Consider the following 17,327-nt stretch of genomic DNA (forward strand, 5'->3'; position numbering starts at 1 on the left):
AAAGTATTTCAGGCAGATATGTAGACGTTTTTTACTGATTTAAATTTCTTTTTTTTAATTACAAGAATAAAAATAACATTTACTGGAAGTTACAAGTTACTGTAGAGGAAGTGTGAACAGTGACTGCAGCCACTGGATGGCAGTCCAACTGACTGTCCATAAATCCACACACTTGCCAGTATTGTAGAAATGCTTTCAGTTGTCCCAGGATGGCTTTGCTGTAAAGTCACTTCATTTAAACTGTAAAATCTATTTCTTATAGATAAGTTTCAAATTGTTTTTCATAGCTTCAACACCAAAAACAACAATATGGATTTGTCATATTTGTGTGTTTCTGTGTTAGTCAGTCTCCTGTATGTCCCCTTTCAGAGCTTAGTGTCTAGTCTGGATGGTATTTTACTTTATTTGTTTATTTGAATAGGGCTGATGCACAATAATTAATATTTCTGTAAATATGCCACTTTTAGCTGTATAGGTAATTTGTACTGGGCGGGGTGTTAAATGCCAAGTATAACGTAATAATGACACATAATAACATACTGAAGCCTGAATACTCAATTTGTGCCAAGGGCAACAGCCCCTAAATCTGGGGCTGAACAGTCAACTATAGGCTACTGTATTTAGCGGGTCAGAGGGAAACCTGTGTAAAGAAGAACATTGTCCTTTAAGTAAGAAAAACTTTTGATAGGACAAATATCCCCTCACGACATGTTCTAAAATGTAAGGACATGCTGCATATGATGCACAGAACTTGTAAACATATTAAATAGTCTAATACCTAAAGTTGTCATTGTGTTTTCGAAGTTCTATACAATAAACATGTCAACATTCTTACGGTAAACACATTTTTTATATGTAACTTATACTAAATAATAAATATGTATAATATTTTTGTACAAACTTTGTACGTTGTTATCCATCAGTGTCGAGTAGCTTAAAACACACTGCCCCCTCGAAATAATCAATTATACACTGACACATAAGAGCCATAAAATCAATTTTGCCACTGAATTACAGTATTTGATGAGCCACAATAACCTTGTACAATGCGCATGTGACGTGTGTTACCCTTTTCAGTGACCCAGCAGATGCTCCATCTTTTCGAAGGTGAAAAATGCTTCTAACAGGGCACATAAGGATGTCTCATCTTCTAGCTTTTCCAGACTTATTCCTATATATTGTGTTGGCTATGAGTTCAATCAGGGCCTCCTGTCTTTTCAATTATATGTTTGATCCTCCAGATCATTTGAAACACACCATGGGTCTTGTTTGCCTACATTTGGTGACATTATTTTTGCAATATCTTGTCTGTAATCTGATTACTGAACATTTTTCAGTAAAATTAATATTTTGTCATATTACTTGCAATAAGATTTGTATATTAGTATACTACCTATTAGTACACTAACATATACATTTGTCTATATTTTTGTATATTATTAAATAACACTTATTGTTGGCAGTTGTGTATTAGTGTGAGATAAACTGGCTACCATCTTTGAAAAGAAGACACACTAGTGTAATCTTGTTCTCAGTCATAATCTGAGGTTACATGAGAGCAGCAAGAACATCTCATATCACTGACAGCACAAATTAGGCCTCTTTAAGGCTCAAGTCTCTGAAATGACAGGTGCCAGTGACTGGTGCCAAGTCTTTAAACACTTGTTTTATGTATGTTGTAATAGTGTGTCCCCTCTTGAATGAAATGACACTGGAGAGTAAAGCCTGTGTTACAGTATCTGTTATTCTCAGTACGGTGGAAAACTTCTCACTGTGGAGATCATCTCCAAGAAATATGTGTTCATGAGTTTTGCAACTGTTTGTGAAAATGATGCTTCCTCAGTTGTTGAATGTGTGCTCTACATAGTTGTATTTCTCACCTGTTTGTACTGGACAGTTTTCATAAATAATAGCCGCTGAAATCTAAAGCAAAAGACTCAGTAGTAGCCAATAAAGTATGAAAAATATGTTCCCTCTTTGTTCTGTAATAAACAAGCCCCAGGCTCAGAGCACACAGCAGCAGACACGACTTGCCTGCACTCCATAATTATTGACAGGTTTGATGTACTCAGTGAGTGGAAAGTATGGGGAAATTGGAGTTTCACTTGTCTACCCCCAGGCTCATCACTGTAATGGAAAGATTAACAGCAGTGGTCACATCACCCACCCAGTGCCAAACTATGTTCCTCCCTGACTCCCGCCTTCCTGTTTATGCCCATTACCTCCGGTTTTGCTTTCTACTAGCGACGTTAAATAGATTACAGCTGATTCGCTTATTTAAATAGATGGGTAAAAGTTCTGTAGTTTATATCTGGATCATCCAAGAATAACACAACCTTATTAACAGAGCTTCTCAGAGCTGAGGAACCAGAGGGATCTAATTGAATTGAGTTACCCATGCCTTGTGGGACAGTGCTGTGTAGTACAACAGCAAGTCAGATCACAGAAGAAGCTTAGTGGGCCAGACCAGAAGTGTTTACTCTTTTTACCACTCGACTGGGATCACACTGAACTTAACGCAACTCCACTATGTCTCTCAGGCTACTGCCTGCTATCATTATGGATAACGACGAAGATGATGATGGTAACTTCACAAAATGGATGAGTAGTTACTGGGGTCATGGAGCAGAAGCCGGTCATTCCCGAGAAAGAAAACGGAGTTTTAGAAAACCAGCAAAATCACAAGCAGATCGAAGGGCATCGCTCCCCACTGCGGTAAGCAATCCAAATATGTAATGGCTGCATGCATGTGACTCAGTTCCTTTGGTGGGTGTTCACCATGTACTTCCAGTGACAAAAAAAACAAAGAAATTAATAATAAAACAGCAACATACTTTAAACCATTTTTTCCTTATTAGCCAAGTTGTTAAAATCAAACCATGTTTGTTTTGGATGTTTTGATCTGTAATTTGACTTAACTACTTTCTTATCAGTGTCTGCTCATGCTCAAACAAGTAGATGCTTTCCCACAACCCAATAAAATTAGCACATGTACACATATAGCCACACACAGATTTGATATATTACTTGCTACCATGTTAACAGTAAATTACTACAATTACTACAATTTCCAAAATACAGAGTAACTGCAAATTATATGTGCTGTCCCACAATTCTATGTACACTACAGAAAATAATGGTAACAATCTGATATCAGACATTTTGTTGAATGTCAAACTGAAGTCAGCAAACAAATACAACAATCCTTACGCATGTTAGGTCCAGATGTGCAAGAGCTATGTGAAGAGCAATGGAGGCTGCATCCTCTGTTAATTAGTTTGCTCTGTATAGAAATTGGTGTTATTGAGATTTGATTGGATTGTGACTTTAATCCAGGATAGTATCAGTGTAAAATATTTTTTTAACAATGGTGTAAAACTAACTGGTTAATAGTAATTTTGGCATATGTGGCTGATTTCTTCGGCACTGATACAATGCTCTTCAGGCAGGTGGGGACAACAGCCTTTACATGTATGATCAGACAGTTCATCTGCTGTGAGTCTGTCTATGGTTTATATAGTTATATCTGTGTACCATGTGGAGATACTTCTCAGCATCTAAACAAACTAATTCTCTTCTGGGATATCTAGCATGTAGATTTGAACCAGGGAGCTTTTAGCTTTAAAGTGGAAGTGCTAACCACTGTACCATGGTGCTGACATATTGTCATTTTACAGAAATGCCTGCTGTTCTCAGTTGTGAACTGTTTCATGCCAGAGCTCCTTTACAAACAGTGTCCTACTTTTACCAGTGCCACAAGGGAATTTCCTCCTGTCACAGGGAGGACAGAGGTCAATGGCAGCTACACAGCAACAATTGTAGCTCATTCAGTAGGTGTTCAATAGGAAAAATTAGGAGGGTGACTTACTTACTGTAAGTGCACCCTAGATGTACGGGCAGAGACAAGAGCAACAATGAGTGTGTGTGCTTCATTTAATTCCACTGATCCACCTGAGTATGTGATCCAGACAATGAAAAAAACAAAATTGCTAACAATAAACAGATATGTACTTTAGCTTATTTCTGGACTTGCATGATGTGAAGTGGTATTAAAACAATCTGTGTACACCTTTAGTGTCATCTTTTAAAATAGTTTTTGAATTCACATATATCACTTATATTGAGTAATATAAGAGTGGACCATGTGAAAATCAGAATAGACACCCAGAAAAAGTGGTTTATTTTGACCCCACCCCTTATGAAGTTGTTTTGCAACATATAATGTACTCCATAGAATGTAGTAATCTGATTTTTGCTGCTGCACAAATGATGTAAATAATGAAGTTACTGGCCAGAGATGATAAGTAGACTCAGCATTTTAGTCTGTCTGGGACTTAATATTCTCACAGCTGCACTTCACACTTTCAGCTACAACTTAAACACATAGCCATGGTACAACTATTACTATCATTTGAGTAAGGCTCAAATCACTGTGGATACATTGCTCTACTGTACAGTGACACGTATTCCTTCTCTGTGTGAATCACAGTCACAGTTAGATGCCATGCAGTTGAACAAGCTCCATGCAGCGACCATGGCACCACCCCCCACCCATATTAAGACAAAAGAGGAAAAGGGTGAGGCCCGGCAACACCAGAGAGCTCATCGTACCTCCTCAGATGACAACAGCCACTCCAAGTCAGCCATCGTAGAGAACCGCATCACCACCATCCCAGAACTGACAGAGTCATTTGAGAAAAGGCTTTTCCTCCAAAATAAGAGGACCACGTCTCAGGTTCATAAAACTCAATTTTTTTTAAGTGTTTTCTTTACTAGCCCAGTAAAATAGGTGTGTTATGCATCTGTCTTCCACTAACAGGATATCACGAAGCTCCTAACGATTAAGGAGGTCTTAGAGAGTATTAAAAGGTGCATTATGGTAATGGACTGACTGCATCATAGACCGGTTTGAACTGTTGTAGTTGTTGTTACATTTAGCATTTTTAGATGTAGTGTTCTTGCAATATTAGGTTCTTGCAAGTATCAGGTTAATTACAACATTTTTCACTAATATTTGATAAAATACGGTAATAGTCATTCATTCATTCATTTAAGATATGAATCTAAATACTCATATTTCCATCAATACTGCAATATATAAATACTATTAAAAACATTAGGTAGGAATATCATTATTTAATTATTTTGCAGGATGATGACAAGGACATGTGTGAGAGTGGAGGCGCAGTTCAAGAGCTGCAGTGTAAACACCGTTTCCACAAAGAGGTAAAACGTCTTTTAAAAACCAGAACCCTTGCATGTCTCCTATATACTATATTTAGTCCAGCATATGAGATATCGGATCTATAGTCCATGAAAGCAGCTAATTCCTGGACTTGCATGATGTGAAGTGGTATGAAAACAATCTCCGTACACCTGAAACTAATCTGTGTGTAAGAATGGAGCAGAGTAACAACTTACAGTCCCAGGACTGAACATTCACTGACTATAATTTCTCCATTTGGTGTGTGCTGAAGGCAGCTCGGAGGTTAGAGCAGTGTCGGCCCCGCAGCGGCAGCGAGGCAGCAGCTTTTCAGGCGAGAAGGCTTTCTGGAGAGAGGAGGAAGTCGGCAGATGGACCAATCTACACAGAGAAGGAGCGGTACACATTCCTTCGCCAACTGTCCCTGCGGAGACATCGTTGATATCATTCAAGGAAGTGACTCATTTTTGGAAGATAGAGGATTTCAGGATTTTTTTGCAAAATCTTTCCTTCTTCATGGGGTGACATTTACTGTAGGTCATTCAAGTGTTCAAATCTCAGGGCCATGGCTGTGCCTGACCTGTGTAAAGCTATCCCCGATATATTCCCGTGTGATTGTTTGAAGTCATTACAACTCTTTCTGGAGTGTCAACAGCCACATTTAGGAAATGATTCCTAAGACAGTTTATGGGTTAAATGAACTACTGATATGTTAACACTGCAAAGATTATGTGCCTCTATACACTAACACATTTATAAACAAGATAAACAGTGTAAAATATTTGCTTCATAGGGGTTGATATGAATTGTTATAGTACTTTATCTTCAGTTTTGTCTCACTGCTTGTTACTGACTTACAATTTAGCTAATATATTTCTAGTTACAATTATCAAATGACTTTAAATATCACACAAGGAGAATATTTTCTTGCTACTACTTCTGAAAAGCATTTCAGCAGAACTACAGTGGAATTTCCATAGTGTGAAAGGTAAAAACTTTTACTAACAAAATTAACATGAAACATACGGTTCAGTAGATCTAATTAATGTGTCATAGCTGGTAAAAACTGTACAGCTTGACAAATTGTAGGACAATTATTTTTATTACTGGGAAGCTGCTTGTGTTTAAGTCAAAATTGTGTACGTTTTGTGTTCAGTCATAGCTTCAGTGTTTATATTTCCTGTTGTGATAGAAAGATGGAAGCCTATTAATAAATACACGTGTAAGTTTAAATGTAACTATATTCAGTTTTACCTGCTTCATAGCTTTTTGACCGGCGGAATCTGCTTGGACTTGTTTTTTTTAAGCTGCACTAATTCAACCATACAAAAACATGTGTCACAGTGCCCTGAAAGTGTCCTTACAGATTAGGGTTAGGGTTAAATATATGCTTACTGTAATTCAGTGTGTTGAAAATGATGTCTGGCTTCAGGGAGAATAAGGAACACCTGCAGAAATAATAAACGTTCAGTCTGAGTGAAAAAGAGATGGGTATAATAATGTTATTGCCCAGGTGTCCACGCTGAAACCCTTTTTATTGGTCTTCATCCCACACCAAAGTCTCACAAATGTCCTGCACCTACACTTGCTATACCTACATGAATATGTGGCCCACAGCCCCTCAGACTTCCACCACACCTCAGTGCTCCTGCATGGTTATCAATCAGTTCTACTGGATGGACCTCACATAATGTGTGAGGGTTTATTCAGACCCTGGACCCTGTATGATAGTTAAAGGCACCCCTATATGAGAGAAATTTGTTGATTAGGGTGGGGTCTCATAGTTTTTTAAAATTATATTATTCTCTGAGTTGTTTGTGTCCAGAAATTCCATTTAAAACATCCAGAGAAAAATCCAGTCCAATAAATAAGACTAGATTTAACTTTTGAATAATTAAAATCTCTGCAATGTTTTCATGCATTTTTTCTTCATGTTATTTACTTTAAATATGTAGTTTTGGGGATCTTGAGTACATTATTCATACAATTATTTTACCACATTTGACTGATGGCTTACGTTGACTAAAAACAAGTGACAACACTGAAATCTGTTTTACACATCTCAGTTGCATACACTGACGTCAGTGTCGACAGTAAGTTGAGCATTTGCACACTTAAACTATTCTATGTTTTATACATTGTACATTTAGTCTAGGTTGGTTGCAAAATAAAGTAATATGGGTTCTTATAGCAGCACGTGCAGAAACATCATCATGTTCAGCTTTGCTACTCTGAAAGTGCTTGTATCCATAACTTCTCTTATACTAAAACAATGTGCTTGTCTGACATATTCCATTTTCCATCTCCTGCATCTTCCTTCCTTATTTATGCTAATATTTGGGATGTGAATTATTTTGCATGTGAGATCTAGCTGAGTGTCATCTTTGCACTGTTGAGCTGTAAAGCATCTCTGATGTGTTCTGTCTTGCACAGCAAGTAGGGTTTTTACAGTTTGTGCTAAACCTCCAACAAAACTGGACTCTGTATGTTGTGTGCTGCATTTATGACTGTCGGATTGATTATGTTCTGCTGGGATATTTTAGGTCTAAGCATTTATCTGGAAGTTACTTTGGCACATGCCACCTGTCTAAACACTACACTCCCTGATGGCAAGACTTTTCCCTGATGGGAGTGGCTTCTTTTAGCAGAACAATGATCTATGCTGTACAAAAATTGATCAGGACTAGTTTGAGGAACAAGACAAAGAGTTGAAGATGCTGCATTGGCCTCTAAAGTTGCCATGATATATTTTAAAACATTGTAAATGGTCACTATTATATAAAATAAAGATAGGTACTCACTGCCAAAGCTCTAAAGGCTACATTTAGCACAGTACACTCAACACTAATTGTAATATAAACACTAATGTGACACTCCTCAGTGGTTGGTTTGATTTTACAGAAGAAATCTAATGTAATTATTCTTACATTTTTATATTGTAACACTTGAGTCTGTAATAACAAAGGCAGTAACAGTCCTTTCTCGAGGCAGACGTAAATACGCAGATAATAATAATGTTAATAATGGCTCTGTTCCATTTTGGGGCGCCAGTAAGGCAGCATGCACAATATCAAAGCTCTGGCAGTCACACTCACAAACACACACACACACATTTCCATAACTTCAGGGGCCATTACTGTTGGGTTCTCACAACCATAACTGCGCTGATTACACCTGGAAATACAGTTCAACAACAGTGAAATAACTCACAAGAGTCGACTTTTGTCTTCTACTTGCACAAGGGGAGCCCAGCAGGGTCTTAGTGACTTAACACTTCACCCGAACCCAGCCAACTTCCTTGTTCACACTATTTATCGGACCACAGGGTGAGTGGTTCGAGACACTGAACCCCTAACAGCCCATTCCCCTCCCCAGCTGTGCAGTGCCGGTCCAAGCCCGGTAGAAATTGGGGTGTAAAAACTGTGCCAAATCAACATGCGGACAATGATACGCTGAGGCGACCCTGAACTCACAGGATAAGCCAAAAGGACCATTACTAGAGATCAAAGCAGATAGAGAGTTCAATGCAGAAAAACTACTATAGGCCAAGTATAGGGCAATGTGAAATGTAATTCATCACATAATAATATGTAGCATTGCATTGTTTCCTTGACCACTGGTAAACTTCAAAGGCAAACTATCAAAGCTTCACAAACATAAATTACATAAACAATTTTATTACACACACAGGCAAACATTACATTTAATGTTGGAAACAATTATTAAATTACTTTGAACAAACCCTAACAATTACAGTGACTTACACTGACCCCACCCCAACAATATCCACTAACCCTAACCTATAACCCTAATCTTGAACCAAATCAGCACACTAAAATATGGTTTTCTCGTGTAGACCAATGGCCCCACCAGTGAGTATGGTTCCTATTGTAATTAGACCTAGAATAATATAGCAAAGGCAAGTTAAATATGTTTTATGGTAATGGTTCATTGTTTCACTGTCAAATCATTTTTTCGGTTTACTCTTAATTATTTGCTCCATAAATCCTAAAAGTCACTATCTGTCCATATTCAACTTCGACAGTGGCATCACATGAGAAAACTCGGTTCTGTATGAACCTAAAGTTTTAACGGAGGGAGCAGAAGTGCTGGCTGGAGACAAGGATTGTCTTCCAGCTGCGGTGTACGTGCTGGAGGTCTTGTCTTCCCAGGCCGGCCCTCCGCGCTCCTGATTGAAAGTAGCGGTTTCCTTCGAGCAGGGAGGGACCGACCCGAGCAAGAGCAGGCGGAGAGAAAGTGCACACGTGGACACCTGAGACTGACGTGGGCTTCAGCCAATAAGAGCACGGACAGATGATACCAGCTCAGCTCGGTCAACCAATGGGGCGGTGTATGAGCGAGTGGAAGCCTGGCTGTTTAGAGTCGGAAATTTTGGCAAAAATAAGGCTGTGAAAAGGATCTGGTCTACGGGTTGGTGGGATTCGAGGTTCGGCCGAGACAGCTGATGTGTATTTCATTAACTTCCTGAAAAACAGATGGAAATCCGTCTCCTATCTGCTACTGGAAAATAGCTTGTCTGATTCGGTGATGGGGATAGTTTGATTTTAGTGGTCGAAAAAAACTTCTTCCAGCAACTTTTTTATCTCCAGAATCTAACAGAGTTGGGTAAGAAGTCCATTTCTTCTCTCGTTACTGTACTCTAAATGTATTCAAGGCTTCTGTATTCTGTTCAGTAGCTATAATGTACATCAAGGCCTGTAACATGCTTATCTCATCTGTACAAAAAAAAAAAAACAAACAAAAAAACTACAGAATGAAGCTCTAAGAGCGATTAGTGTAGTGGCAGACTTAATAAACCAAAACCAGTTTTCTCAAATTTAGCAGGCTATGACCCACTTTATCATAAACAGCTTCTGCTAGAGGAAAAATACAAAGTAAGCACTTGTGTGGCCAATAAGAGAAATAACTTAACATTTTTTAAATGAGTACAGTCGTCAGTAAAACTCCAGTTTTACATTAGGTCTGTAATTTTAAAGCCGTTTGCATCTTATGTTGGCGTGGTTCATTTTAATTGTCAAAACCATAGTACAGTATGTAGGTACAAGTCCTTCCGAATGCTCTAAAGGGTGTTCATGGTGTCCCCAGATATTTAAAAGATCTAAACAATGTGAATAATGTTAATGTGAACACTGAGCCTAATTACTTTTTCTGTGGGTGGTTTTATAATCTGAAGATATTAAGCATGTTTATTGTTCATGCAATTTAATGCAGTATCATCTATAAAAACAAACTTGGCTATAACACGTAAAAGCTGTGCATTTAAAATGCTCCTTAAGGAAGTGCAAAAGAAAAAATTACCAGAAAAGAGTTAAAGGGCCAGAATAGAGTCAGGCCCTAGTGTGTGGTATTATTGAATTACACGAATAGACTACTGCATTGATTTGTAAGTGGAATATTGTAGTTAGTCGAGTTGGGGTTGGTTTAAACAATTACAGTTCATCAAAATGCCATACAATGATCATATTTTTTGTATACAGTTGGATGAAGAAGTTTGCATCCTCTTATTTTGAAATTACAAAATAGTAAAACAAAGATTTTTTTTTTAAATCAACTTAATTACATTGAAATGGCATAAAAAGTGATGAAAATGTAATCCTCAACCTAACATAATAATGCCCTTACAGCTGGTACAAATGTTCTTTCATCATCGAATATAACAAAAAGGGTCAAGGTGTGTATGAAAAAAGAAGTCATAATAAAGTCATGGAAACTACATCAGTGCAAAAGTTTGCACCCCCCTTGATAAATTAAAATAGCTTTAACTAATTTATAATAAACAAAAATTGTACTTGCTGAATGTGCATTAAATATTATGTTTAAGTTTACGATTTTTGCCATTTCAAAGCTAGAGGATGTAAACTTTTCCATCCAACTGTATAAAGGAAAAAGTACTTCTTTTTTCTGAGAATTATAAAGACGTATAAAATGAAAATACTAAAATAAAGTACAACCACCTCAAAACTGAGCTAGAGTACAGCCCTTGAGTAAATGAGTGACTGTATTAAAAATATGTATTTGTTTAATGAAATCCTTCACATGAAGTGGGTTGTGTACCATTGAATCTGGACCAAGACAGAACAGATGTTGTTGATTTTGTGAGTTGATCCACCAACACTGGGCAGTGTTCCAGCAGCCCTCGAGTGATTGCCATGGCTACTGAAGTGTTTTCTTCGGACTGGAGAGGATGCACATGCAATGTGCCATCTGACACAGATGAGCTCAGTTTAACATCTCAAACAGTGTGTTTCTATTGAGCTTCCTTCTTCAAATGGTTCCCTTTGTTGCTGGGCAGAATATTATCTGTCATCTCCATCACAAAGGAGAGTACAGTCACACAGACACAGGGCTCTGCAAACCATTGATGCCACTCCTGCTTTTGCTATACGACTTCACAAAGCATTATTTATTGCTAAGGAGAAGGCATTCAACTTTGTGTATTATTTAAAATGATTTTATACTTACAGTGCAGCCATTGTGGAGAGGCACAATAAATGAACCAGACACACAATACATGGATAATAATAATAAAGAAATAAAAGAGTTTTTGATCATTTTTGGAGGCAAAATCAGCAGATGATGACAGCCTACTCTGCATCTGCAGTACATGCAGCAGCACAGATTGACCAAGTGCAGCTTTAATTGTCGAGGAAATTATGGCTAATTGTGCAGGACATGTGGTCACTGCCAGTTCATAGAGTGTTGAGAGTGTAGAGATAGTTTTGCTCTTTTGTCTGCCTTTATGTACTGTGCAGAACAGGGACGCAAACATGTTCATATATTGGAAGGTAAAGGTGCAAGTCTTGTCACGCTCTTATCTGGTTTGGCTTTGCTGGCTAGACACAATTCTGTTGAGGCCAACTAAGGGGCTGGCATCAACACACATGCTAATTATGTCTGTTTATGTGGTTTAACTAAATTGCAGGCACTCCTCTACTTTTCCCTTTTCATATTCTCTCACTTGTGCCAGATGTGCTAAAAATACAATATTTTTGTACTGCTGGGAGAACACTGTAAAATATCCATCAGACAGCATGAGTTGTGAAGTTATCTTGATTGTTTTCATATATCTTCTTTCTGCATTTAAAGAAACCAAGACATTTTACTTGCTGCTGTAACACAGACAGACTATTCAAAGTAAACCCTGGTTTGTGCAAGAACAACAAACAGTTTTTAGATTATTGAGATCACAATAATTGTTGCCCTCACTTGATGAGATCTTTCCAAGTATGGGTTGGATCTGCTAATAGGTCTGTTTCCTTCCATTGTTCAGGTGTTATAATAATAATAATAATAATAATAATAATAATAATAATAATTCATTTTATTTATAAAGCACTTTACATTTGTTGACAAATCTCAAAGTCCTATAACCCTTATATAATCCCAGGTGTTGGGAATCATGGGCAGCTTCAAGGGTCATGCCCTTCCTGGAAGCTTCTTCCTTATAGCTGGGATCTGGTGGACAGGAAAGCACTCGCTCTGGCACGCTACCCGCAGAAACAAGAATATAGGTTCCACTCGTCTGACCAGCAGAGCCTCACAGCGTCGCCTGGAGATCATCGAAAGCTCTGTCATACTCTTCTTATCTTTTGTTGGTAAGCAGGCCTGTAAATCTCTTTAGAAACATTAAGGAGAGACTGTGAGGGACGTGCTTTTGTCTGAATGTTTCATCTTTACCAGTCCATGCTGTGTGGTTACAGCGTCCACTCTTTAATTAAGGAGATCTGACTGCTTCCTCTGCCATATTCCCCAGGGATGCTGGCAGAGCAGTTTTTTGCAGATGGGCCTAGGCTGCAGTTGTATGACTTTGTGGAGAAACACTGGGAACAGCTGGCGAACTGGCAACACGCCACAATGTACCTGTTTTTTGGTCTGGCTGGGACTGTATCTCTGATCATCCACACCACAGAGGCTGCACCACTGGCACTGGATAGGTTAATGCTGGCTGTTGCTTTCTTCAACGAAGGTAAAATAATATATATATATATATATATATGTGTGATTATGATGTTATTTATTTAAATCCCCAAAATGTAGCTGTTGATTTTCCTTTGTTCTTGCAGGATTTCTTTTCCTCTACCACCTCCATGGCAGAAATATGCTGGATGTCCATGTGCATCAGCTCCTGCTTTATGCTATCTTTGGTGAGGCTCTTGTCGCCTTCTTGGAGGTCTTCCACCGAGGGAACATCATTCTGGAGCTGCTTCGCTGCACCCTCACCATCCTGCAGGGAAGCTGGTTCTGGCAGGTTAGTGTGAATATGTGCATGTATGAGCAGATGTGTTTGACAGGACTTAGTCTTGACATTACCCTCTCTTTTGGTACAGATCGGTTTTGTGCTTTACCCTCCCCAAGGCCTTGTCTGGGACCTGAAGGATCACAACAATGCAATGTTCGTCACCATGTGTTACTCCTGGCACCTTGCCTTTGCTATGCTCGTTGTGAGTGTGCTTTACTGCACCGTCAGCTGGTGAGTGCTGGATGTGTATTTGTATGCATCTTAGAATAACATCTCGAGTGCTTCTAATGTTGATTTCTCAGAACCGTTTATGTAATGTGCGACTCTTCTGTTTGTTGTGCTGTCTCTTTAGTGTTGTTCGCTCCAGATTGAAGAAGACTCCTCCGATTGAAATGGGACTTCTGAAGCACAGAGAGCGGGACCCAGAGTCAGAAGATGAGATTTTATGAAGAGGACTGTTGTTCAGCTACATTGTAACAATTAAATCAGGGATATATTGTGTGGAGTTCCAGCAGTAGTATGAGTAGAAGTAAGGCATCCAGACAAAAACTTAGACAACAGATAGTTTATGGACGCTTTACTTTGGAAATATATCTCTACCTCTGCCTTAACCAGCTGTATCCTAGTTTAGCCTTACTCCTATTGCTATTTATTTAGCTGAGGCCTTATATTATCATTAATTATTTGCACATATACAATACATGTGAAAATGAGCTCATATGGGTGAACTTTTGATGGATTGCATGCTTTTGAATTCATCGGACAAAACTTTTCTCGTTGGACATTTTAGTGTTTGGTAGTGCCATCTTGAGCTGAAAACAATCATCATAAGTACATATATTACTTGAAAGTATTTTTGTAGTTTTTTGTTTGTTTTGTTTTCTATTAGAAAAACACGGTACCAAACAATTGCAAGTTTATCAAAATGTTCAGATTTGTTTTGACATTTTTACAGGTTATAATATTGTTGGTTATGCTTGTGGTCTTTTGTGCAGAACCTATTAGGTTTGGCTTAATACTGTAAAAGTGTATGGCTAAGTAAGATTGCTATACACTTACATAATTGAAAAACTTTGAATTTAACATTTCACAGAAGCCATGCTTCAGACAAAACATTACATTACCATATATTGATGTTCACTCACACAAATCAAAGCATTATCTCAGCAAGAGGCTGATAAGAATAATATTGTCCTGTCCTGACAATTGGTCAGGACAACTGGAAACAGGCAAAAGTGATGAAGGCCAGTCACCCACCTAAAAGGTGGCCCATGTCTGACAGGGAAGCTTGCTTTCCTGTAAATCTTTCTTGATTATGACAAGCTCTCTGTTATGCTACAAACCTGAAACAACTGTAAGTAATGCAACTAATGACTTTTCATTAGTGACTATTTTCTCAATAAATTGTTTTGTCAGAAAACTGTGAACATTTTTTATCAAATGTTTTGTTTTATCCAACATTCAAACAGGCTACCCAAATATATTCAGGTGCTACAATTAAAAGGCAAAGAAAAATAATAATTTAAAATCAACCTATGATCAAAATACGTTTAAATATGTTAGTGTTGATCGGTAAATCGGTGCAGCTCTATAACACCAAACAAACAAAAACAAAAAAAACAATTGAATACCTACATGTTGGTTGAATACACATTGTGTCTGACAATTATTACAAGAAATATAACAACGGAATATCTAATATACACTGAAACACTTTTTGGTCAGTCATGTATGGCTGGGGGAAAAAAGATCAGAGTGGGAGCTCTCTCCGCTCAAGCGTGAAGTCATCAGCATGTGCAGTTAAATTACCTGACAGCTCCTCAGACTGTCAACATTTATGTGACGTTGTCCATCGGCACAGGTAAGAGGAAGCAGGCGAATTTTCGCTGCAGCTCCAGGAAACAAGCCGATTTCTTCACCACATCCAGTCCACTACCACGGACCTTCAGCTATGGATAAATTAAAGTCGGTGTTAAGCGGTGAGGAGGCGCGCACACAGGACCGTACACAGAACCGCACCGTTTTAGAGGTGAGAGTAAACACAAACCTAAAGCTGCGGTTACCTAATCTCTGATCGCGGCTGACACTTTAATTGATGAATGAATGTCAACTTTTGTTGCCGCAGACTGTGAATGAAGCCTCCACTTTAGGCTGGACCACACGCCTTAAGGGATTTGTCGCCTGTTTCGTGCTGGGGGCTGCGTGTACAATTTTGGTAAGAATCTGTAATCATTTCTGTAAACTTGTGATCCACACAAGGAGGAAGAGCGCAGGTGGAGCAGGTGCGGCCTTACTGGTTCTTCTTGCTTCGAGGAATGCTGAGGATGTGATTCAGTGAAATCACCAGTCCTGCTTTAAAGGCCAACTACCGCAGATTACAAAATCTGTCTCCATGTACTTGTCTTGCAGGGAGTGTGTATGCTCTTCCTTCCCAGGGTTGGGGTCACTCTCTTCATTGTCTTTTACACTTTTGGAAACATATGTGCTCTGGGCAGGTAAGTGTCAACAACAACATTTTGCAACAACTGGTTAAAGCATATAATGATGCAATTTATATGTATTGTTTATAATATTATACACTTTTTATTCTATGTCCAACAGTACCATGTTTCTGTTGGGGCCACTGAAGCAGCTGAAAAAGATGTGTGACAAAACAAGAGTGCTGGCCACCACTATTATGATTGTAAGTGTCCATAATTTTTTAAAGGGAGATTATTCAGGGACAATTTGATGGCATGCAGCTGGGATACAAACTGTGAACTTGGAGCGACTTATTTATTGAGGAACTGGGGCAACACTGTGTGTATAGAAACGGGGGAAAAAAATTATAAAAGTAGTTTGAAATTTTGCTGTTGCACATCAAATATTCCAAATGATTTCAAATCAAAATCCCTCTAGAAATTGGATGACATGCTCTAAAATGAATCCTAAATTAAAGATGTGTTCATTGTTACCCATATTGTCCCATCCACATACAAATGTGTCCCCATTGATTGCTCTAGACCTGCCTTGTCTTGACTCTCTGCGCAGCCTTCTGGGTGAGTGAGCCCACAGTTATATTAGCTAAAGGATTATTTGTTGATAGTTATTTACATGATACACATACTGTCTTATATATTAAGTCCAGTCTCTCATAGCAATTTATTTCTTCCAGTGGAAGAACTTTGGACTTGCTTTGTTATTTTGCATCCTACAAATCTTGTCTTTTACATGGTGAGTCACCATTTCTTTTGGACATAGTTATAATGTAAAATTCCAGTCAGTTTGTGATCTATAGGCGTGTTTTGTTTATGTTTTTTTTGTTTGTTTTTAGGTACAGCCTTTCATACATTCCATGTGTGAGGTTTGTCATTTTCACATTTCAGTTAAATCAGCTGCATAAATATTTAGAATCAAATGCCAATCAAAACCCTGCCTGCTGGTCATATTCATGTCAATTATTTTCCAGGGAGGCAATACTCAAGATGGTTGCTAAGTGCTTTTAATGAGCTGTGTGTCTGGGCTGAAGGCTGGTTGAAGAGTTGGGCCAAGTCTCTTGTCGAAGTTGCAGAAACACTCTTCTTGTGGTTGCTCGTCTGCTTCAGAATCTGTGAATCCTGTCACTGCCCACCCCCCCTCTGTTTAAAAAGGCAACCAGACACAGGGTGTTTTTATCTCTAATTTATGCTTTGTTAATTGAACAGATGTAATTTGGTATGTATTGATTATTCCAGTTTATACCAATTTTAATGAGTAGGCTACGTATTTTGTAGTATGTGTAAATATTTGCAATAAATGAAGGTGTTACAGGTTTGACAACCTCATTATTTTTGTCACTGATATAGATACATTTAAGCCCAATAAAGGAATTTAAGCTTGAGATGA

At 38.3% G+C, this 17,327-nt stretch overlaps 3 protein-coding genes across 4 annotated transcripts; all 3 read left to right on the top strand.

Annotated features, from left to right (window-relative positions):
• Positions 1-2,227: 2,227 nt before the first annotated feature.
• Positions 2,228-7,880, top strand: lnp1 (leukemia NUP98 fusion partner 1). Its single transcript, XM_067514549.1, has 4 exons — positions 2,228-2,715; positions 4,490-4,735; positions 5,152-5,226; positions 5,478-7,880. The coding sequence occupies exons 1-4, from the start codon at positions 2,530-2,532 to the stop codon at positions 5,643-5,645; spliced, it is 675 nt and encodes a 224-aa protein (XP_067370650.1). The 5' UTR covers positions 2,228-2,529; the 3' UTR covers positions 5,646-7,880.
• Positions 7,881-9,558: 1,678 nt separating this feature from the next.
• On the top strand, positions 9,559-14,890 carry tmem45a (transmembrane protein 45a). The gene is made up of 6 exons (XM_067513275.1): positions 9,559-9,829; positions 12,612-12,819; positions 12,978-13,190; positions 13,288-13,472; positions 13,552-13,694; positions 13,816-14,890. The coding sequence occupies exons 2-6, from the start codon at positions 12,624-12,626 to the stop codon at positions 13,910-13,912; spliced, it is 834 nt and encodes a 277-aa protein (XP_067369376.1). The 5' UTR covers positions 9,559-9,829; positions 12,612-12,623; the 3' UTR covers positions 13,913-14,890.
• Positions 14,891-15,276: 386 nt separating this feature from the next.
• On the top strand, positions 15,277-17,322 carry sft2d2a (SFT2 domain containing 2a). 2 transcript variants are annotated; one of them, XM_067513276.1, is made up of 8 exons: positions 15,280-15,492; positions 15,589-15,678; positions 15,873-15,958; positions 16,065-16,146; positions 16,466-16,501; positions 16,618-16,676; positions 16,777-16,806; positions 16,912-17,322. In XM_067513276.1, exons 1-8 carry the CDS (start codon positions 15,415-15,417, stop codon positions 16,946-16,948), a joined length of 498 nt encoding a protein of 165 aa, XP_067369377.1. In that variant the 5' UTR covers positions 15,280-15,414; the 3' UTR covers positions 16,949-17,322. The 2 variants fall into 2 exon arrangements, with proteins under 2 accessions (XP_067369378.1, XP_067369377.1); XM_067513277.1 differs by lacking the exon at positions 16,618-16,676 and having other exon boundaries at positions 15,277-15,492; positions 16,783-16,806.
• The last annotated feature ends 5 nt before the right edge of the window (positions 17,323-17,327 follow it).

This window comes from Channa argus, chromosome 8 (assembly GCF_033026475.1).
Source record: "Channa argus isolate prfri chromosome 8, Channa argus male v1.0, whole genome shotgun sequence".
NCBI classification, from domain to species: Eukaryota; Metazoa; Chordata; class Actinopteri; order Anabantiformes; family Channidae; genus Channa; species Channa argus.